At 42.7% G+C, this 23588-nt stretch overlaps 1 protein-coding gene across 1 annotated transcript in view; it reads right to left on the bottom strand.

Annotated features, from left to right (window-relative positions):
• Nucleotides 1-23588, bottom strand: part of CDHR3 (cadherin related family member 3) — a 225264-nt gene that overhangs the window by 44288 nt on the left and 157388 nt on the right. Inside the window, exons 10-12 of the mRNA XM_086929671.1 lie at nucleotides 14355-14457; nucleotides 10467-10565; nucleotides 1188-1417 (exon numbers count right to left, since the gene is read on the bottom strand). Of these exons, the coding sequence (XP_086785797.1) occupies nucleotides 1188-1417; nucleotides 10467-10565; nucleotides 14355-14457 (432 nt within the window). The remainder of the gene's footprint in view (nucleotides 1-1187; nucleotides 1418-10466; nucleotides 10566-14354; nucleotides 14458-23588) is intronic.

Raw genomic sequence — 23588 nt, 5'->3', positions numbered from 1 at the left:
CGCAATAGGGGTATCCACATCTCCTTGCTTCAAGAGGCAGAGGGAAGAAAGATACAGATATCACAAAGGAAGCAAATATGGCTGAAAGAAGAGAGGGGGGACTACCACTGCAAGTGCATCTGAGTGACATCTACCCAGAGGTGTCTTTGATGTGAATCTTCAAGTGTGCCTATGATGGAGCAGGATTGTTACATCACAGATAGTTTTAATGAGGAAGTAAATGTTGCTTCAGATTGAACTTTTTTTCTCTTTTGCTCCCTCCTCCATGTGCCATCAGCTTTATGGTCTCAATGTCTTATGGTGTTTAAGTGGGAGGGGAAGCATCTAGTTCACCCTAAGTAAAGTAAGACTGGAAGAAGGCAATACTTCTATCACTTGTAGTAGAAGATAAAGGATATGACTAGGGTTCAGCAGATGGGTTACTTTATTCCAAATGAGACGGATATCCCATCTGCCATATTGAAATTGCATGATATCAAATGCAACTTCTGATACGTCTCGTTTGTGACAGTGTAACCCATCCTCCAAACTCTAAATCAGTCCCTAGAGCTGCTGTTTAGTGAAAACCATTGTCGGCTTATTGTTATGGTTAACATAAAGGGACATTGGCAAGAACAAACCTTTTATATTCTCTAACCTCATGGTTTAGAGAGTGAGTATGCTAGGAGTTAATGGATCAATGCATGAATGAGCAAACTGATTTATAAGTGAGTCTGGTGGTGAGTAAGAGAGTAAACATGGGATGAGTTTGGGTAGGTGAATGAGTGCATGTATTACTGAGTATGACTGATTGACTGGCTGCAGTAAGCACATACATGAGTACATTATGAAGTGACATTGCAAGTGCATGCCCAATTCAGTGATTGAGGCAGTAAGTGAGTGGGTAGGTAAATGAGTTGACCTCTCATTGAGTAAGATAGTGTGTAAAGGTGTAGGTGAATGAGTAAGTCAGAGGTTGTGTGTATGTAACTATGTAAGTAAGTGGTCCCTTAACTGAGTGAGAAAGTGAGCAAGAGGATAGGTTTGTGGGAGAATGAGAAGGTGGGTCAGGGATATCATTAAACAAGGCCCCACAGAGGTTGTTTCTATGACTTTTTGTTTTTCATATAAATTACCACACATAATAGAACACATCTAGCTTCTCTACTTTTTGCTTTGAAAATGAAAACAGACTTTGTTCTACTCACCGTTGCCGTTGCCACTTTGGAATCGGGGTCAGCCGCTTGGACCAGGAGGACATACTTTGGGGTGGTTTCATAGTCTGCAAATGTAATGAGCTGCAGGTTCCCGGTGCTTGGGTCTATCCAAAAGATGTCACTTGAGCCCAGGGTACTGCCTCCAAACTCGATTGAGTATGTGATTCCAATGAAAGGGTAATCCTTGTCCGTCGCATACACCTGTCCGACCTTGGAGCGTGCTAACAGAGAAAACATCCATATCCATCAACGGTTCAAAAGACCATGAAATAGGAAATAACACAGCAATTTTAAATACAACAAAGCAAATCTCTTTATGTGGGCAAGCTCTATTGTGCCACTTGCTATCGACTCTGAGCACTCTCTACAGGCCTTGTTTTTCTGCCAAGACATGATCTCTTCATGGTAATAAGCTCCATCAGATGTGTACACAAGCCCACAATCCTCGCAGACATCCACATTTAACCCCTTCCCTACTGGCCCGTTTCCGCCGCTGTGCGGTAAACAAAAGAACAGGGGCGGGCCATGACGAACCCCAGCCGTCATCAGCACACGAGCACCGTAGTGCATGACGGCTGGGGTTCGTCATCAGCATGGAAGGGGTTAAAGACATCTCATTTGCTATTGAACTCTCAAGTGATTTGATGTCTTCCCACACATAGAGCTCCCTGAATACTCGCTTCTGCTTAGGTGAATACAAACACATGACCTCTCTGCAAAATTACTTTTATATTTCACCGATCTTCTCTAAATTGCTACAATTAGTGCTTACACGTATGGTTTCAATATTTAAATCTACTTCACAAATTGCACAATAATGGTGGTTTTTCCTTTCGGAATGGCCCCAGTAAGTTGAATTCTACACGCTAAAATGAGACTCTTTGGAGGCTTTGATTTTGATAAAGAAGTTCCTACAAAATGGCATCTACAGTACTGCAGCAGACTGGTCTGTGTTAGAGAGAGGATACAAAGAACTACCTCTTAAATGATCCAACCAGATTAGGGTTAAATACTTTTCTCTTTATCCAGTTGGTATCCGTTCCTTTGTTTGATGAAGTCTTCATGGGTTCTGAGACCTATTGGTGACATCATTCACTTTAAAGGAACATCTCAATGACCACTTATGGGTCGTCCGCCCACTGGCATTGACATTGACCCTTAACATACTTTGATCACATCTACATGGGATTTGAGACCTGTTATGACATCATTCAGCACTCAAAAAGCATCTCAATGACTATTGGTAGGCCCTTCCACCTCTTTCAGCCTCTGTGGCAGTAGAGGCATTGGATCAATTTCTCCCTTACTATGATGCAGGAGCTCGATCGTTACCTCATCCTCATCTCTCCCACCCTAGTTCCGAGTTCCATTATTCACCACACTCTATTGCCCAAAAGCCACATTTTGTCTACTGAAAGACATACGTACATGCATGTGTATGTTGTATCTCTTATCGGAGTAAAACTGTTACCTTGAGCTGATCAAACAAACACATCTACACAAGTGCATTCATTCATGTAAAGAGACTCACATCATGCTCACATCAAAAACCATCAAGGGAAAGAGGACGAAAAAGGACAGGTGAGCAACAGTAAAAGGGAGAGTAGGAGAGGAGCCCTATAAACTGGCCTATAAACTGCTAGTTGAGGACTGATACACAATATGGAAACAATTGGTGGTTTTTAAGGTGTCAATGTAAAACCCCAACACAGTTGACCATATAGAGACACCTCTGTTAGCCGCGTCAAAGTATCAGGGTCCCGGGTTGGATGATAGGAGCTGTGCATCTGTATGTTGGTGTTTTGTATGAGGATCAGAAGAGGTCCGTGCAGGTAGGCGCGGTGGTGCCAGGTGGGGGGGATTCGACAGATGACAACGGGGGAAAATTATTTGCTTATTTATTTTTCCCTTGTTGTCATCTGTCGGATCCCGCCCGCCGCGCTTACCTGCAATGGCCGCTACTGAAGAGGAACTGTGCACATGGTGGCATCTTGGTTCTGTAGTAAGTTTGTAAAGGTCAAGTACTAAACGATTGGCGGTGTGACCTGTTAAAAAGGAAACGCCATGATTTTAACACACTTCTAAACTTTAACAAGGTTGGGCTACTTGCATGACAGACGCATATGGCTCAACTCAACAGCTAATGCACTTGAAAAGGGCCCGCCTACCATTCTAACTGTTCTGACCTCAAGGAACGGGCAGGGCAGTGCCATTTAAAAGTTCTCACAGCAAGCAATGACTTTGATATTTAATCAATTTGTGCGCCAGACGCAATGATTTGAAAAGGAACCATGGATGAATTGGCAGCCAGTGCAGTAAAGCTAAAGTGAGACATGCATGATCATGTCTAGGCAAGTCAAGAACCAATCTAGGTGCAGCATTCTGTAAAAGCTGCAATATGTGAGGTGCCGCTTTTGGTAACTCAGGTGAGATGTGTTGCAATAGTCTGTCTGGGAAGATAAAGCTTTCAAAGTAATGATCATGTGCCAGATGTACAAAGCTTTTTACCAGTTGCAAACCCTCTGATTCGGTAAATCGGAGGGTTTGCGACCGGCAAAGAGTTTGTCTAAACGTACTGTACAAATTTTATGAAACTGAATCTCAAAATGGGATGAGAAATGGTTACCGATTGGGTATTTAGAACGGTTGGGATTTGGGCATTCCCTTCCAAGTAAAGAACTGGTATTTTATGTATCTATGCTTTTCGACAGGACATTTTAAGAAGTTACCAACTCCCAGGTGGCTTGGAAACTCATCCATGATCTTTTCAGGTTCACAAATTGTAGTGTCAGCTTCAGGGGGAGTGTAAAGTGGCCCCCCCAACCTCAGGTTCCTGTTCGAGGCAACGACGGAGAGAGCGTGGCCTCCCATATCCTGAGATTGGTCCAGGAGAGGTGAGGTTTTATCCCCTGCCATTCTGGGTGAGAAAATATACCACTTGGCATGGAGGAATAGATATGTATATCCTTTCATGATTTATTTTGTTCACGTTCTAGATGGTTTATTTGGTAGCACTTACAAGCAGTAGCAATTAAGTATAAATAGAACAGAGGCCCTGAAGAAGCCTAGGGAATTTCCCCTGTTGGCAGAAACATGTCGGCCCACAAGCAGCTATCTGGTAAAACTGCTCTTTTGCGCTGTTCCTGTTTTTAAACAGGAAGAGGCTTACAGCCATTAAATTATCTTGCTGTTTGTTCTCTATCCTTTTTTATCTTTTTTTTCACCACAATTATTTCTTTTTGCACTGCACCTTTTCCCACTAAGTGATCTCATGCATGGTCCACAAACGATTCGTGGGTTGATCCCAGTCCTATAAGGTGGGTTGAAGGTAGTCTTAATCACCTGGAGACACCCCATCCCAACCTTTGGATGACCACATGATAATACTATAAGATCACTTACAAGACATTGATGGGAATCCATCTCTGGCTCCTGGGTTTCACCTACTGTCTCGAGTGGTCTAATGCATGGGTTCTCCGCTATAGACTAGACTTTCTAGGGCACACTGCCCGGCACTAGTCAGGCCTGAAAGTTAGTATATTTGAGAATATCTCACAGACTTTTTTACTAGACCCCTAGGTTTCTATGTATTGTACATCTTGTGTTTTCGGGGACAATAACCTTGGCAGGTCTTTAAATTCCCTTGGACCCTCCTCTCACCTTCTGGTTAGATATTGGAGTGTAAAGTGGCCCAGAAGACCACTGCAAACTCTCAATGTTGTTTTTCAAAACTTTTTTTTTTTTTTTTAAAGAAGCCTTACTTACATTAAGGAAATCAGGCTGCTTTAAAACAAAAAGGTTTTAAGTTTTGAAATGTAAATACAAGTATGACGAGCTACTGTCCCTTGCAGCAAATCCGAGGGAGCAGGGTCGGCTCCTCTGCTATGGTGGAGGAGCGCTGCCCCACTGGTGAGATGCCAGCACACAGAAGAAAAATAAAATGACAATAACATTATTTAATTCTCATTTTATTTTTCACTTTTAGTCGGCGACCACGAGTCCGGGGCAGGACGGGCCATGTCTCTGCGTCGACAGGGGGAGTGGTAGTAGTAGGCACTGAAGTGCGCATGTAGGTTTGGCCAGCCGTCCATGGCAGTCCAAACCTAAATGCGTACTTTGATATCTCCAGGTTTTTCCTGGGAGATAACATCAGCGCTCAGGGCACAGGCAACCAGTCCCCACAGAGTGTTAAACTGGCCCTCTCCGCTCAATCCCAGTGCTTCTCTCATGCTGGGAGAAGCGCTGGGATTGGGTAGGATCTGCAAAGCGCTGCATGATTAGGGTGTAGAAGAGTGTAGGGGAGCAGAAGAACGCAGGCTGGCAGCAGAAGGTAAATCTTTGAACCTTTGTATTTTTTTTTTTCCTGTGCTGCCCCGGCTGCCCTCCCAAGTTGGATTGGCACCAGCCCCTGCTGGGAGCGAGTTGCAATTTGTGACTGCCTCTTGAATCTTCAGGAGCCAAGTCGTTCTACAGACCCTTCTGAATCGTTATGTAACAAACTGACCTAACACTACATAGCTCTGTTCGCAAAATATTTTTTTGTTCCCAAATATTCAGTATGCAAATTGCAACTGCTTTTGCCAGTACAGCTTTAATGCATATGGCGCTGTGTGAAAATTAAAAAAGACAAGTTAAGACAGAGGGGCATATTTACAAGTAGATCATAACTTTTAGCGATTTTCAGGTGACTATATCCCCTTCTAATTTGCAAAGTGGAATTAAGCCACATAACGTGGCTTAACGCTGCCTTGTAAATAAGGCCCTTTTTCATGCTTCACTTAGCATGAAATGGGTGTGCAATGGGAGTTGCAGTGGGTCTTCCGCCACAACACCCATTGCTTTTTGACGCTGCCCCATATTTACAAGGCTGGGCCAGCACCAAAAACTAAGACCAGGTAATGCCCAGTCTTAGACTGGCGATACAATGAGAAATTATTAATTTATTCTCCTTTATTGCTCCATCCATGTGTGCTGCATTCTACAACACACATAAAAAGAGCAAATTGCCTTTATTGATTACTTATATGCAGGAAGGTGTGCCTTCCTGCACATAAACAATCACACCTGCAGCGCGGGCAACATGGCGCAAGGGTGTCTGCGCTGGTGCTAGGCAGTTGTATTAGCCCCAGCACCAGGGTAAACACAGGGATGTGTTGTATTTTTGCAAATACTGCACATCCCTGAGTTTTAAAAATGTTGGAGAACTGCGTTACCAATTTTGGAGTAACACTATGCTCTGGCATTTGGTTGTAAATATCTCCAAGAGGTTGGAATTGGAAGGAGCACAAATATGTGACTGCACTGACTTGATCACGCATTTCAATTTTAAATCAATTTTGACACCAAGATTGTGACAGGGTTACCTAGCGATTGTGCTCAGAGTGAAGTATGGACCAATGGAAGTAGAATCTCTGTTTTGTTACCATTCAATTTCAGTCTATTATGGCACATCAAAATATCTATTGCAAGAGGCAGTTGTGAAAGTTGTTGATGGAAAAGTCGTGATCTTTAGTGACTTTTAACACAATCTGCAAGTCATCGGTATATATGAAATTTGCTGCTGAAAGCCTGAATAAGGTGAGCTAGCGGAAATACATGTTGAAAAGAAGTGGGGACAAAATAGAGCCTTGAAAGATACCACAACTCAGTTGTTGAGGTGATGGGCCATAAGGGTAGTAATGACACTTGTTGAGTTCTTAAATTTAAGGAACTCTGAAACCAAGCAACAGCAACACCCTGGACACAAAGATCAACGAGTCTAGAATCCAATTTGATGATCTATGGTGCCAAATGCCACAGACAGATCCAGTAGATCCAGTAGCACCAGGGCAATCGATTGACCATAGCAGCAACTACAACCATCTGAGTATTGCACGCTGATGAAATCCTGCCAGCATCGTGTGCAGATCGTTGTTTTTCTCTGCAATCTCCTGCAGTTGTTTGTAAACTGAGTTACTGGATCAGAGGAGCAGCTTCTGGAGCTTCGCAACCGGGCAAGCCCACTTACATCAAACTAGCTGATGGACATTCTCACCACTTTCTTGACCACCGACTGTCACCTTACTGTTTGTACCATTGAGAATGTGGTTCCATGAATATGCAAATTGAATAGGATTAAATGTTGGTTATAAAAATGTGCACATGTTCTATTGACGTCTATTTGTTGTGACTGGTATTGCCATGCAGAATTTAATAGAATCCTGGATTCAGTTCCTTACGTGCTGGAACATATAAATCCCAAGGAGCAGCATGATTCTTCCAAGGATGCCCCTTTCAATCTGCTTTTGTTGGTGGAGTTGGCATGTGCACTTGGAGGTAGTGTACACAGCCTGGAGGCAAAGATCCCTTCAAAGGTTACTGTTTACATCCCAATTGACTAGGAAAGAGATGTTGATCCAGAGACTGTGGAGGGGGGGCCTGTCATTCAGAGGAGCAGAGGAACCAGATAATGACTCGCCCATCTGGTTGGCATCATTCTGCTCTGTAGATTCCAACACCAGGCCCCAGAGGGAGATATAGTAAAGACAAAGGAAACATCACTTTGATAGTTCTTCCTATAATGGCTGATCCAAGTCCATGTTTTGGCTCAAAACCGCTGTTGATGGGGAGGAGCCAAGATGGCGGCGGAGACGGACGTGTAGTTGCCCGGCTCCCCGAGCCTCTGTTACCTGCAGCACTATCCTGTCCATTATCCGTGTGCAGCGTTACTGCGGGAGGAAGAAGACAACGCGTGATACCGGGGGTGTTTCTCCGGTGTCTCTACCCGTCTGCTAGCCGATGTTAGGGCATGCTGATCTGGCGACCATTGCCGAGCCCTGGAACCGGAACCCGTGTCCCTGCGCACCGCCGGAGAAGGCTGTAGCTCCGAGGGCTGCTTGAGCAGAGTTGTGGCGGGCGTTCCCTGCCGGGCTGTCTGCTGTGAATGCACCTGCGCCAGCCCTTCCGTGGGAAGTGAACACCAACCGATTGCGGGTCTACTCCGCTGTTCCGTTTCTGCGTACCGCTGAGGTGAGCCGTGCTGCTCCTTTCTTTACTGGTGTGGGACCGGCTGCTGTGATTCGCCCTGATACTCGCCCCTGCCCGCAACTATACAAGTGGGACTATCGTTAATTACTGCCCGATGGTGACGGGCCCACATATCGGGAGATCGCATCCAGTCTGTTCATTGTCGGATTCGCCTACGCTATCGGCGAAATCCCTTGCTGGAATAAACATGGCGGCCGTCCCCTCTGTGGTAATGGTGGGCTCTACCTCGGCTCCTGATTATATCACACTGCATGGACCCGAGCTGAGTGGGGGACGCGGTGCTGCGCTTCGGACTGCGGACACGGCGGCTTACCCGCCTGCCTTCACCTGTGCCTCTATCATGACCGCGATTACCGAACTGAGGGCGGAATGGCATGAGTGCTCCCGAGCACTGGGCATGAAACTGGATGAAGCCGCACTTGGATTAGGGGATGTATCGCCTGGCTGCTCTCCTTTTTCCCACGATCGGCCCCCTCTCTGCGTTGTGCGGGCTACATTGTTGCCGCGCGATGGTGAACCGGGACACACTTCTGGCACTGGTAATTTTGGTGGACTGCCGTCTGCCTATCCCGGCGATGCTACATTGTTTCCTATCCTGCCTAAGCTTTCCATCGCGGCTACGGAATCGCTATCCTTCTACATGGATCCGCTGATGCTGCTACTGTCTTTCTGGATTGCCTATGCCACGCATGCTGTGACTTCATCTCCCTGTGTACTACAACTTCGGATGGACTTGGGAAAGTCGCCTTTCTGGATTGCTAAGACTGCGTGTGACTGGCAGTGTCCATTTTGTCTTGGGGGATCCTTTACTTGCCAAGTGCGGCCATCTTGTCCCTTTGTTCTCTCTGATGCGGGTCTTTCACCGGAGCCATGTTTGGGAGGGCGCTTGAGATCCGGCCAGGGCTAGAATGGCCCTTCTTCATACGAACTGTGTCTGATGGACGGTTTGAGACTCGGAATGGGACGCCTCCTCGACGCGTGATGTTGTTTTATAAGATGTCTTTCCCTATTCATTTTGTGCTTGATGATCCTTGACTTAGTCATTATGTTTAGGGGGGAGTATATGCTATGGTTGGGGAAGCCCGGGAGACCTAAGATTTGGCCCTCCTCGTGTATTAAAAATTTCTTCTTCTTTTCTTCCTTTTCTTTTCTCTAAATTTCGGGTTCTTATTGGGCGACAGACACACTGCCGGGGGGGGGGGGTAGGCCGTAGCCTCTGCATGGGTGTAGGGTGGGGGGTGCAACTTAGTTTATTTTATTTCGTTTCTATGGGCCTTATTTTTTTCTCCTTATCTGCGCTTTTCTTACCCTAATTCTGCCCTGGGTCCGCGATAGGGGTTAGTAGGGAGTGGGTGGCGATGTTCATGATGCGCAAATGCTGACAGACAATCTTGTTGCTTATAAATTGAACCGTCATGTTGTTTGAGGGGTGTTAGCTCCCATTGTTGTTTCACGTGCTGATGTTGCCTGCTCATGTTGCTCAGTTATTGCACGGACTCAGTTCTCCTTGGATACTATTCTTCATTGCTTTTATTAGATCGGGAAAAACTTTAAAAATTAACCTTCCAAGCTCCTGCTTCTCGGTGACACGGTTCTATTCAGTGTAACGTCAATTGATTGTGTAGTTGTATTCTGGTGCCACTGAGAAAATGTATTGACCGTACTTGTGCTTCAAAAGTATCGTGGCCGGCCTGACGGTTGTAGGCCCGTATTTGTTCTTCTACTCATGCACAATAAAGGTTTACAAAAAATAAAAAATAAAAATGAAAAAAAAACGCTGTTGATCCAGGACTTTGAGAAACTTCCTTTTTCCTCATTGTATGGTCTAGTGACCAATCACCAAGTAGCATTTCCCCACAGATGCATGTCAGTCTATTGAACTACACATGCGCCTGGTGTAGAATGTGACATAAATCATATTATGACATGAAATATATAAACCCAGAAACGACAGTCATATTTCTTATTTTCTTGGCCCTGAAACATTGGCTACAGCTTTTTTCCTTCTTCTATTATTACAATACTGTTTGTATTGAAATTAAATATAAGTAAGAGGTGAGAATCGTTAACTTAAATTTTCTACCAAATCTTCTGCATTTTTTCATACCGATCATTGAAATGTTCCTTAGATCACGTGGTATTAATAATTAGGGAACTAATGCCAGCTTCCATGAATATACACAAGGCTGTGAGATGCCCTCAGATGACAGATTTAACTTACATCTATGAGTGATCATTACTTACGTGGAGAAAGTTCAGAAACATTAAATGTGTAAGATGTGCTATTGAAGACTGGAGGGTATTCGTTCACAGGTGTCGTTTTTACATAAATGTACAGAAAATCTGGAATACAAAAAAAAGAAATGAACTGTAACTTTTCTCTGTCTCCTTCAAATGTAAAATAGATCTTATCAACATGAATGGTTGCCCGAACGAACTTATGGCATTCAGAAATCCTGGGATATGGCAAGAGAGTATATATGGGTATGCTGTGGATTCTTATCACAGAGGGACATTCGGTCTAGGACTGTACTGCAGACATATGGCAGCATGGCCAGCAGATCATTGTTTGGTGGAATATAGGCCTACTTTGTTTCTTTAATTAAAGACTCATTTCCCTTTTATTAAATCACTTGCTATGAGCATACTACTAGCTCTGTCTTAAGCCTTATAATGCCTGCCGTAGGGCGTATCAAGAATGCCTCTTCAATTACTTGCAACTGTAAAGCACTTATTTTGTTGTCGTTTTTTTATGTTTATATTCAGTTTAAAGTAACATTTGAAACTTTACTTAGTTAAACACAACATTAAATAATCAATCAGTTTTATAAATATATTTCAATAATCGATAAGGGATTGATGTAGAAATCGGGCTGTCTCCTCCATTCATAAATTACAAAGGATTAACAAATGCTCCTATGTCCCCTGCAATTTTTTACATAATCTCTTATCACCTTCAAGCCCAAACCAGGCTCATAAGGTTTCTTAGTCTTATTACCTTCTTCACATTCAGTGAACAATCTATTAGATCATAATTTTCTATAAACAAACCATTGAATCCCCAACAATATCTATTATTGCTAAGTTCTGCACAATAATGAATCTAAGGCCATATGTACAAATATGGTTTTAAGTTGTGACTTCCCAAAATATTTTGTAATGAACAAATGGCAAATTGCAATTTGGGAACTTGTTACCGAACCGCAATTTGGTTTTGGGATTCAGAATTTGGAAAAGGCTTGTTTAGGGCGTCCCTTCCAAATACTGACTCACACTGATATGTATTAATGTTTTGCGACCAAATTCCTGTTGCAAAACATTATTATTTTACCCCCTCCTCAAAGGAGGTGGTAACCCATGTGCAAATGGGAAAGGGTCCCCAAGGGACCCCTTCCCGTTTGAGAATGTTAAAAAAATTATTTTAAGAACAGGCAGTGGTCTGTGTCTAAATGATTTTCACATTTTCCTTTGAGGAATATGGGCTGAATTAAAAAAAAGTTGTATTATTTAAAAGCAGTCACAGACATGGTAGTCTGCTGACCCCAGCACGCCACCATTCCTTTGTTGACAGAGATTCCTAGTGAGTCACAAATTTTCGGAGAACAACCTTTACAATGCGGTCGTTACACCGCAGTATGTTTACATCGCAGGCTTTATAACGCAAGTTGTTGCAACGACTTGCGTTGGTTGGGGCTCTAAGCTAAGGAATAGTTTGATTTATTATTCCAACACCTTCCTTACTGTTACGTAGGCTGGAGTTGGAATAGTAAATCATACTATACCTAAGTCCAGCACCCTGCACCACAAGTCGTTGTAACGACTTGCATTGTAACGAACGCGATGTAAAATACTGTGTTGTGAATGTATGCGTTGTAACATCATATATTCCAAATTTACCTAATTAATATTCATGAGGTAGGTCCATTTGCGACCCCATGATGAATTGCTACTTTTAATTAGATTTTTCTGTACATTAGGAATGCATTTTGTGTGTGGGGATATCATGTTAATGGAAATAACGTTTCCAGCTTGTATCCCAGCACAAAAATCCAACTATTACAAGTAAATTCCCACTGAATTGGGAATAACCATGTGAACCAATTTTTTTCTGCACAAATATTTGCACAGAATTCTGAATTCTGTGGATTCCAATGTTTACAGTAGATGCAGTTCAGAATGAGGTCCTTTCATAGATGAGATTCATTTGCCAACAGGTGTCTTTCTCTGAACTTCATCACAGTTAGTTTAGTGGCCGTAGAATACCCTAGTTTAGAGAGATACCCTGGTCTCTTGCCAACAGTATGGCTATGTTGTTTATAAATAATAGTTCAACATTAATCATAATGTACTCCAAGGGATATGGTCCCGCCATGAGTGGGTTGAATGGTGATGAAAGCAATAACACAATAAGGCTTGCAAGGGGGTAAATGTTATAATGAGAATTTCTGATTTGGAACCATTAAGACACAGGCATTCGACAGCAAATCTGGTGTATACCTAGGCAGTTTGCTGACTCAGACTTTTGTAATCGCCTGGTGCCGCCAGGAAATTAAATGAAATGTTGAAAGCAAAGTGTAAATTTAAAAACTGTGTTTTCCAGGTCATACAGAAAAGGTAGCAGGGATATGAATAAGTATTACAATACCAGAACTGTAGGATTCTTGTGATCACAGGAGATCTTTCCTAATATTTAGTAGCGGTCAGTTGTTCCCCCTTAGAGTCTGAACCCAATATGGTGATTAAAGGAGAGGACCATATACTTCCAAGTGAATCTAGATCGCTTACATGTATGCACATGCCATGATTCCATTTTGAACTGAATTTAGAAAGGGGCCAACACTGAATTATTCCCCACAATCAGAATCTGGTTTCATAAGCAGGGGTGTATAGAAGGATATGTTATCTAATGAAGATACTCAGCGCGCACATGTAAGTATTTGCCATGTGCGTGTTTCCTCATGGACAAAGCACACTTCACGAGTGATATTAACATCTCTGTCAAATTCAGGAATGTTACAGGAGACATAAATAAGGGAATGTTGTATCGAAATGAATCATAGAAGTATCATAGAAGTATATATAGGTTATGCATTGTATCCGAAAATATTGATCTGGGGTTTTTCATTGGAATTCTGAAGGTTAAATGCTTTATTCTGTCCAGAGGCGGTGAGTCTTTGAATTATTCTAACCTCCTGAGTTCCTGTATTGTCAAGATGGCTGGCATTAAACCCCATTACTTTTTTAGTATAACTCTGTTAGCCTTGACTGTTGATTTTGACCAGTCCAAGCTTCTTTGGATAGTTTACATCCATAATTTTCATCTTCTCAATTTATGCATTAAATGCACATTTGGAAATGTTCTTTTTAAGACTGTTTATTTTTCTATACTGTGAAGGGTGCTTTGCATACCTCTCTGTTGCTGTAATACTGAGTAGTCGCCACTGGTGATGATGAAGTTCAGGGAAGGGACAACGGAGGGATATTTTAAGAATAGCTGTACTTGAGCATACTCAAGCTTCTCGATAGCATCAGCAAAGGCCAGCAATGGTATAAGGGGATATGGGACTATCCAAATCTGCAGTAGGGAGAGTAAGTTCTGGGTCTAAAAATATAACATAAGGCTTTAGAAAGCTATAAAGTGCATGTTTTGAATGAATGTTTTGGGATAATGAAACACAACTATGAATTTAAGTCTACTCCAAGGGTTGACAATGTTAATTCACAAATAACAGATCCAGGCTACCTTTCCTTTTCAGGATGCTCACATTGGAAAAAATGATATACAATTTATCTAAATGTAAATGATTTACATAGTGGTTATTGTGACAATCTGGCATCACCCTACTCCTGGTGGATCATAGTTATTCTGCACTACAGTACTAATTTGGAGTATCATACTCTTCATGTACTTCGTTTGCCACCAACCAGGTGACTTTGTCACCAAAATGTCACATCCTTGGTCCTCAACATTTGATTAACTTAGAATAACAATCTATTATCTAAAAGCACTCACTAAAAAAATGTGAAAGTCCAGGATACACCTGTGGACTCACCCCAGGTTCTAAAGTCCCTTTCATACGTCACGCTGAAAGATCACAATCTTTTCTAAAGTTTTATTAAGCCAATACTTACTAGTGTAGTATGGAGGAGCGACATCCTGCATCATGACAGACAGGGTATATTCATTGCCCACTGCTATATTATTTGGATCTTCAAAGTTCAGATCACCGTTCAACTGAAAACAATAAAAGAGAAATCTCATTAAACCCACTACTTATTCACATTCACCACCACTTGCAAGAAATCCCGCAGCCCAGATTTTTGGAAATGAAGGGATGAATGCAGTCCAACCACTTGAGGAAAGAGCCTTGTGGCTTTGAGGCTCAATTCCCATACATTTTCTTTGTGCACCATTTGGAGATCTGCCCACCACCTCAAGTTTACAACAGGCATCGTAGGCCACATTCAGTAAAACTTGCAGTGGAACAAATTTGGAGATGTCAGGAGTATATAAAGAACAACTGAAGGAGTATTACCCGATGAGGGAGATGAAGGCTTTTTCCAGACTAGGAAACACTGTTCCTTTGTTAGTAAACCCCTCACTCACCACCTAGTGGTGACTTGCTTCATCATCGGAGCCCACCCAAGTGGCCTAGCGTCACTTGGGTGTGCTTCAACACCTGGGTTACAGTGGAGCAGGTAGTGAAGTGTGGGGTGCAAACAAAAAAAGTGTAGGTGTTAAAATTGTCCTGGTTAGTGCTTCAATATAGACTTTAATAAAAAGGTAACTGGACAAAATTTAAAACGTATGGTGAGATACTGGCAGGGGAGTTACGACCTGTGTATCTCTGCTATGTGTTGGTCAACATGTTTCTACCATTAGGGGTGATCCCCGGTATTCTTCAGGACCAAAACAAGGAAGTGGGAGGTGTGGGTCCCCTAGAAGACGCACCCTGTCCTAAATCCTTGGTCATCCAGATGAAAAAACTGTTTCTCTGGGAAGTCACTCCTAAATTTTAGGAAATGAACAAAAAACTGGAGTAATACTCAAGTTGGGCTTCAGCGAGCAGGGGGTAGGCGCTTCACTCCTGTCAACATACTAGTTCGTAGTGAAGAGGAAAGGCTTGCAGCCTACTTCTACCTTCCGCCGCTCGGTTGAAGGTAGAAGTAGGCTACAAGCCTTTCCTCTTCACTACGAACTAGTATGTTGACAGGAGTGAAGCGCCTACCCCCTGCTCGCTGAAGCCCAACTTGAGTATTACTCCAGTTTTTTGTTCATTTCCTAAAATTTAGGAGTGACTTCCCAGAGAAACAGTTTTTTCATCTGGATGACCAAGGATTTAGGACAGGGTGCGTCTTCTAGGGGACCCACACCTCCCACTTCATTGTTTTGGTCCTGAAGAATACCGGGGATCACCCCTAATGGTAGAAACATGTTGACCAACACATAGCAGAGATACACAGGTCGTAACTCCCCTGCCAGTATCTCACCATACGTTTTAAATTTTGTCCAGTTACCTTTTTATTAAATTCTATATTGAAGCACTAACCAGGACAATTTTAACACCTACACTTTTTTTGTTTGCACCCCACACTTCACTACCTGCTCCACTGTAACCCAGGTGTTGAAGCACACCCAAGTGACGCTAGGCCACTTGGGTGGGCCCCGATGATGAAGCAAGTCACCACTAGGTGGTGAGTGAGGGGTTTACTAACAAAGGAACAGTGTTTCCTAGTCTGGAAAAAGCCTTCATCTCCCTCATCGGGTAATACTCCTTCAGTTGTTCTTTATAAAGTCTTGATCAGGGGATCAGGAGTATTCCCCGTCCAGCATCCAAGGACGAAATTCCTTACTCTCTACATGTTCTAGATGTCAGGAGTATCCCTGAAATGCTTAAGCGCAAAACCAGTTCTCAGAGACTTGCTCAGATGCCTCTTAATGACCTTTGAGGCACCTACAAGTGAGCTCCTAGACAAAATGCTCTGTAAATGCACTGGACCATGAGTGGTGCACGTCTGCTGCATCAATAATTTTTCTCCAGAGAAACGCTTTGTGGATTGTGTGTTTTGCTCCTTCTCAACAAGGTGTTGCCTGTCCTCACAAACAGGCCTGTCAACATTTAGATTTGTTTCAATGTGCGTGTGTGGTAAATTCTTTGTTTTGATACATTGTAGTGGCTAGATTGAGGTAATATTGGATGTTCCCTGGCACTTAGAGTTAAGTTGAATAAGAAGCTTAATGAGAACAAACAACTGACATCATTACCTTCCACACAACATTGGGGACTCTTGTTCACATGAGGTATATCAACAAATATTTTAAACCAAAACACATAATTGGGGTGAATGGTTATTGTAAACATCTCTTTAGAGACGTTTTCTGAGAGAAGTAATTATGAAATATATGCCCTGGAACCCACTGCCCTACACTTTGAGGTACATCGGAAGAATGACATGCTGAGCCATATACCAGATGGCTTAAAAGTCCCACCCTGCAATTATACACTCAAGCCAGTAACTGCTGCTTTATCAGCCTTTGCGGCTACAACAAACATGTCACAATTACAACGGAGTCATAACAATGGATTTATCACTACAACAAGGCAGAAAAGTCATAATGCTTTGAGTTAAAAAGTACTTCAATTACAACACATTTTAAGGAGACGGATGTGTAGTGGATATGAGCAGTAAGGGGATTTTATGTTTCAAGAATGGTGAGTGGTTAAGAGTACTATGGGGCAAGTATGATGTAGGGAGGAGTTTCACAAAGGGCTAATACAGAGTTTTTAGAGGTCAGTGTAGGATAGTGTTAAGGAGTAGTAGGGGGGTTTTATGGTTCAGAGAAGGGTAGCATTAAAAGGTAGCAAGGGTTTTTAGCTTTCAGGGAAGAGTAGAGTTAAGAGGTAGTAAGGACTTATAGCCTTCCAGTTAGGGTAGCATTAAGGGGTAATCAAGGCTTTTTAGCGCCCAGGGAAGGGTAGCAATAAGAGGACAGCAGACCCGACTGACCTCAAGAACTTCAGGCCCATCTCACTGCTCCCTTTAGCTGCCGAAGTCATTGAAAAAGCTGTCAACACCCAGATAGCACAGTTCATAGAAACGAACATCCTAGACACCTTGCAGTCCAGATTCTGCAGCAACCACAGCACCGAGACCACCCTTCTTGTCGCCATCTATGACATCCACGCCCTCCTCAACCATGGCACACGGCAGCCCTCATCCTCCTGGACCTATCAGCAGCCTTCAACACCATCTCCCACCACACACTAGCCACCAGACTACACGATGCCAGCATCAAAGGTAAGGCCTTAGACTGGATACATTCCTTTTTATCAGGCAGAACATAGAGAATAAGATTCCTGCCCTTCCTCTTAGAACCAACAGAGATCAGATGTGGAGTACCCCAAGGATCCTCCCTCAGTCCCACACTCTTCAATGTCTACATGGCCCCCCTTGCAACCGTCGTCAGCAACCATGCGCTGAACATCTTTTCCTACACCGATGACACTCAGCTCATCCTCTCCCTCATCAAGGAACCCAATATCACTAGGCACAACTTCCAAGAAGGGATGAAAGCCGCCACGACCTGGATGAGCAAGAGCTGTGTGAAGCTCAACTCTGAGAAAACAGAAGTCCTCATCCTTGGCTCCAACCCCTCAACATAAGATGACACCTGGTGGCCCCAAGCCCTCGGAAACCCACCCACTCCAACTCAACATGCACGCAATCTCGGAATCATACTCGACTCTTCTCTCATCATGAACCACCAGATCAACACCTTATCCTCTACATTCTTCAACACTGCCCGCGTACTTCGCAAGACACTCAAGTGGATCCCCCCAAATCCAGTAAAACCATAACCTACACACACACAACCAGCAGACTGGACTACAGCAACGCCCTCTACACTGGAATCAACAAAAACCTCCTCCCCAAACTCCAAAGTGTCCAGAATGCTGCAGCCAGACTTAGCCTCGATATCCCACAAGACAATCACATCACCCAACACCTCCATGACCTCCACTGGCCCACCGTCGAAAGAAGAAAAACCTTCAAGCTGCTCACACACGCCTACAAAGCCTTCCACAACACCGGACCCTAATACCTCAACAACCGAATCTCCTTCCACGCCCCTAAGAGAAACCGCCGCTCAGCCGAACTCGCCCTAGCCACCGTCCCTCGTTTCTACAGGACCTGAGTTGGTGGAAGATACTTCTCCTACCTCGCAGTCAAGACCTGGAACGAACACCCCCTTCACTTCCAACAGAGCACGAAACTGCACCAATTCAGAAAGGATCTTAAGACCTCGCTCCTTCAATGACCGTAACGGAGCTGCTAACTCCCCCCCTACCCCCGAGCCTTGAGACCCTTGCAGTGAGTAGTGTGCTCTACAAAACCCCTGATTGATTGATTTATTGAGGTGGGGGGCTTTTTAAGGTTGTGGGAAGGGCTGCATAAATGGATAGCAAGGGTTTTTTAGGGTTCACAAATGGGAAGCATCAAGGGGTAGTAAGGGGTTTCAGGGGTAGTGAGGGGTTCTGGTAAGGATAGCATTAAGGGGTAGTAAGGGCATTTTAGAGTTCAGGGAAGGGTAGTACTGAGGAGTAGTAAAGTAAAGAATATATATATATTTTTACCAGGAATAGTGCATATGAAATGCAACTGTTTCTCACTTGGGTGTGAACTTCATGGTGCTTGTTTATCCAGCCAATATGGTAATAAGACTATGTACGATCTATTCACATGACATACACAGTAGGCCTCTGGACTTTTGTTTCACCTACAAAACAATAACATTATGACACATTTAATTTCCTTTAAGCGTGAAATCACATGGGAATTATGTCATATGGCTGTACTTCATAAACACGCTGTTTACCCTGCCTCTTGAAGTTTCCCACTTATAGTTCCTTTTACACAACGATCGCTCTATATTTAGGTTGACAAACAAAGCGGCCCCTCTAAAAATCATGAGATTCCTAAAGGTCTCCTTTCATAGTTCCCATTGTTGTAAAGATCGCTTCATATTCACGTAGATAAACAAAGTGGCTCCTTTAAAAATTACGCGATCCCATAGGGTCACGTGACTGACGTCACCGCTCCGGACGCATTGTGCGTCCTAAGCGTATATTTTGAACACAGCGCCATTACCGCACTGGATGATACGGGCGGCGGATGTGGCCGCTTTCAGGTGTTCCAGCAGGGAGCCGTTTGGCAGAAAGTAAGTCCTTTGCCAGCCCGGACGGGATATTAGAACTTTTTCTAAACTGCCACTGTTTTCGGAAATACGCTAAAACGCGTGTTTGTAAATAATTTTTTCTAGCACCCAAACGTGAAGATTCCTCCTGCCGCATTGCCCATGGGCTTATCTTCATCAAATGAGTAGTAAGTGCACAACTAGGCTCACCTCCTTTGAAGTATTTTGTGCTCTACAGTCTTCTTGCAAAAGTGTGCGTGTGTTTTTCTAGACGTAATTTGGTTGAATTTTCTAACTCACCCATTTTTATGATCACTTGGTACATCCAAGCACTGTTTTTATGTAATCATATTCTCGGTATACAATATCTGTTAAGATAAAGTAATGTCTTTGTCTTTAATGTTGATTGAAAGGTGGACATACCGATAATGATGGGTCTACTTTACTATTTTGAAGGTACAACCTTTCTTCCTTCGAAATAAAGACACATTTGGTAGGAATAACTAAGTGCATGTGAATGGAGCCATAACAGGGTAGAAGTATATATTTTATGGCGCCAAAAGCTGAATATCTCATATTCTGATTCCTTTCACTTTTTCTATCTACCCTCACAGATCCAATGGTGTCTCCTATAAGAAGGAGCCTCTAGCAGCTTGGGGGAAGATTTTCCAACTAGGCGCATCGACACTTGCAGGTCGTATCAATAAATGTCACAACTCCCTGTATCTGCGCATTTTAGGGTGCCCAGAACAGTGAGTTTATTATTTTTCCTGGTCCTGACGAATGCCGAGCAAATTGAACTCAAATGGCAGAAACATGTTGACCGTGTTTTAATTATTTTCTTTTCACTTCACTAACGGGACTATCTGGTTCAAATTTGCACAACCCTGAGTAGTCCAGAAAAACCAACTATGTTTTTCGATCACTGTTTTTAATAGAGTTAGAGCTACCCTCTTAGTAAACAATTTTGAGGAGTAGCGCATACTCTTTTTAGATTCACTTTCACCTCTCTAGCGATAAAAGGGACCCAATGAAGACAACTGGCTACCAGTGTTTCACTGGGGCCTGAGGGTCCTTTTAGCTAGTTCTTTGAACACGTGCACTCTATTTTCTATTTTCTCCAACTGACAATAACAGCCTTGTCTATTAAACTTAGTGGTATATAGAACTAATTCTGGCTAGTAGAGTTTGCCTGTTGTGGATACTAACACTCTCTTGTTGTTTGAATTATATTTATTGCGACAGGAACGTCAGATTATTTACAAAATGTATTTTGTGATAAGCTGTGAGCAATTAATTATTATTGTATGGTGCTGAAGAAATTAGAAATCACGAACTGAGAGATGACTATTTAAACACAATTTTTTTGAGTCTTTTATTACCACTGACACGTTCAGGTGTCTTATATATAGTATGTGGGTAAGACGGCAGCCACAGTAAGAATAGCTTGGTAAATGTAATATTGGTAACTGAAAATGCATTGTAACTTTATTCATTGTGCATGCGTGAAATGCAACTGTTTCTCACTTGGGTGTGAACTTCATGGTGCTTGTTTATCCAGCCAATATGGTAATAAGACTATGTACGATCTATTCACATGACATACACAGTAGGCCTCTGGACTTTTGTTTCACCTACAAAACAATAACATTATGACACATTTAATTTCCTTTAAGCGTGAAATCACATGGGAATTATGTCATATGGCTGTACTTCATAAACACGCTGTTTACCCTGCCTCTTGAAGTTTCCCACTTATAGTTCCTTTTACACAACGATCGCTCTATATTTAGGTTGACAAACAAAGCGGCCCCTCTAAAAATCATGAGATTCCTAAAGGTCTCCTTTCATAGTTCCCATTGTTGTAAAGATCGCTTCATATTCACGTAGATAAACAAAGTGGCTCCTTTAAAAATTACGCGATCCCATAGGGTCACGTGACTGACGTCACCGCTCCGGACGCATTGTGCGTCCTAAGCGTATATTTTGAACACAGCGCCATTACCGCACTGGATGATACGGGCGGCGGATGTGGCCGCTTTCAGGTGTTCCAGCAGGGAGCCGTTTGGCAGAAAGTAAGTCCTTTGCCAGCCCGGACGGGATATTAGAACTTTTTCTAAACTGCCACTGTTTTCGGAAATACGCTAAAACGCGTGTTTGTAAATAATTTTTTCTAGCACCCAAACGTGAAGATTCCTCCTGCCGCATTGCCCATGGGGCTTATCTTCATCAAATGAGTAGTAAGTGCACAACTAGGCTCACCTCCTTTGAAGTATTTTGTGCTCTACAGTCTTCTTGCAAAAGTGTGCGTGTGTTTTTCTAGACGTAATTTGGTTGAATTTTCTAACTCACCCATTTTTATGATCACTTGGTACATCCAAGCACTGTTTTTATGTAATCATATTCTCGGTATACAATATCTGTTAAGATAAAGTAATGTCTTTGTCTTTAATGTTGATTGAAAGGTGGACATACCGATAATGATGGGTCTACTTTACTATTTTGAAGGTACAACCTTTCTTCCTTCGAAATAAAGACACATTTGGTAGGAATAACTAAGTGCATGTGAATGGAGCCATAACAGGGTAGAAGTATATATTTTATGGCGCCAAAAGCTGAATATCTCATATTCTGATTCCTTTCACTTTTTCTATCTACCCTCACAGATCCAATGGTGTCTCCTATAAGAAGGAGCCTCTAGCAGCTTGGGGGAAGATTTTCCAACTAGGCGCATCGACACTTGCAGGTCGTATCAATAAATGTCACAACTCCCTGTATCTGCGCATTTTAGGGTGCCCAGAACAGTGAGTTTATTATTTTTCCTGGTCCTGACGAATGCCGAGCAAATTGAACTCAAATGGCAGAAACATGTTGACCGTGTTTTAATTATTTTCTTTTCACTTCACTAACGGGACTATCTGGTTCAAATTTGCACAACCCTGAGTAGTCCAGAAAAACCAACTATGTTTTTCGATCACTGTTTTTAATAGAGTTAGAGCTACCCTCTTAGTAAACAATTTTGAGGAGTAGCGCATACTCTTTTTAGATTCACTTTCACCTCTCTAGCGATAAAAGGGACCCAATGAAGACAACTGGCTACCAGTGTTTCACTGGGGCCTGAGGGTCCTTTTAGCTAGTTCTTTGAACACGTGCACTCTATTTTCTATTTTCTCCAACTGACAATAACAGCCTTGTCTATTAAACTTAGTGGTATATAGAACTAATTCTGGCTAGTAGAGTTTGCCTGTTGTGGATACTAACACTCTCTTGTTGTTTGAATTATATTTATTGCGACAGGAACGTCAGATTATTTACAAAATGTATTTTGTGATAAGCTGTGAGCAATTAATTATTATTGTATGGTGCTGAAGAAATTAGAAATCACGAACTGAGAGATGACTATTTAAACACAATTTTTTTGAGTCTTTTATTACCACTGACACGTTCAGGTGTCTTATATATAGTATGTGGGTAAGACGGCAGCCACAGTAAGAATAGCTTGGTAAATGTAATATTGGTAACTGAAAATGCATTGTAACTTTATTCATTGTGCATGCGTGGTAAAAGTAATGCATAGTGTTAGCATTCATCGTAGTAACCTATATTAAACTGGTTTATGATAATTAACCCCAAGACTTAACTTACTCTTCATGGAGCTTTTTGTGTTACATATTTCTTCTTGGGCCCAAACCAGCATTTAGTTGTCTTTGAAGATGTCATTCCCAGGAATGGTCAAGAAGAGGACCGCAGCTCGTTTTGTGAAGCCATTAGAAGCTTTTAACTTATGCAGTGAAAACATATGATTACACGTGGAATGGTTATACACTTAAGTGGCTACTTAATAAAGGAAAACTTATGTCAACATTCAACAAACATTCAGACTCTCTATTTATCATGAACTGGCCATGCAATTATACCTTGCCAGCTAAGTTGTAGGGGCTAATTTGCAGTTCCGCAAGGGGGCAGGATAAAAAGTCCAGTAAAGCAACAAGAGACAGCTGAGCAGGCAAGCAATCAAGCCTTTATTGAAAGAGTCCCATATACTTCAGACCCTTACCATGGGAAGGAGTGGGTTGAGTTCTATAAGGAGAGCATAAAATCACCTGTGACCAACTAGCACACTGATAGAGTTCCTGACAGGATAGTTGGTCCTCTCCTCCCCAAAGTGC

The sequence above is a fragment of the Lissotriton vulgaris genome, chromosome 1_1 (assembly GCF_964263255.1).
Source record: "Lissotriton vulgaris chromosome 1_1, aLisVul1.2, whole genome shotgun sequence".
NCBI classification, from domain to species: Eukaryota; Metazoa; Chordata; class Amphibia; order Caudata; family Salamandridae; genus Lissotriton; species Lissotriton vulgaris.
This window is presented reverse-complemented; position numbering and strand designations above follow the sequence as displayed.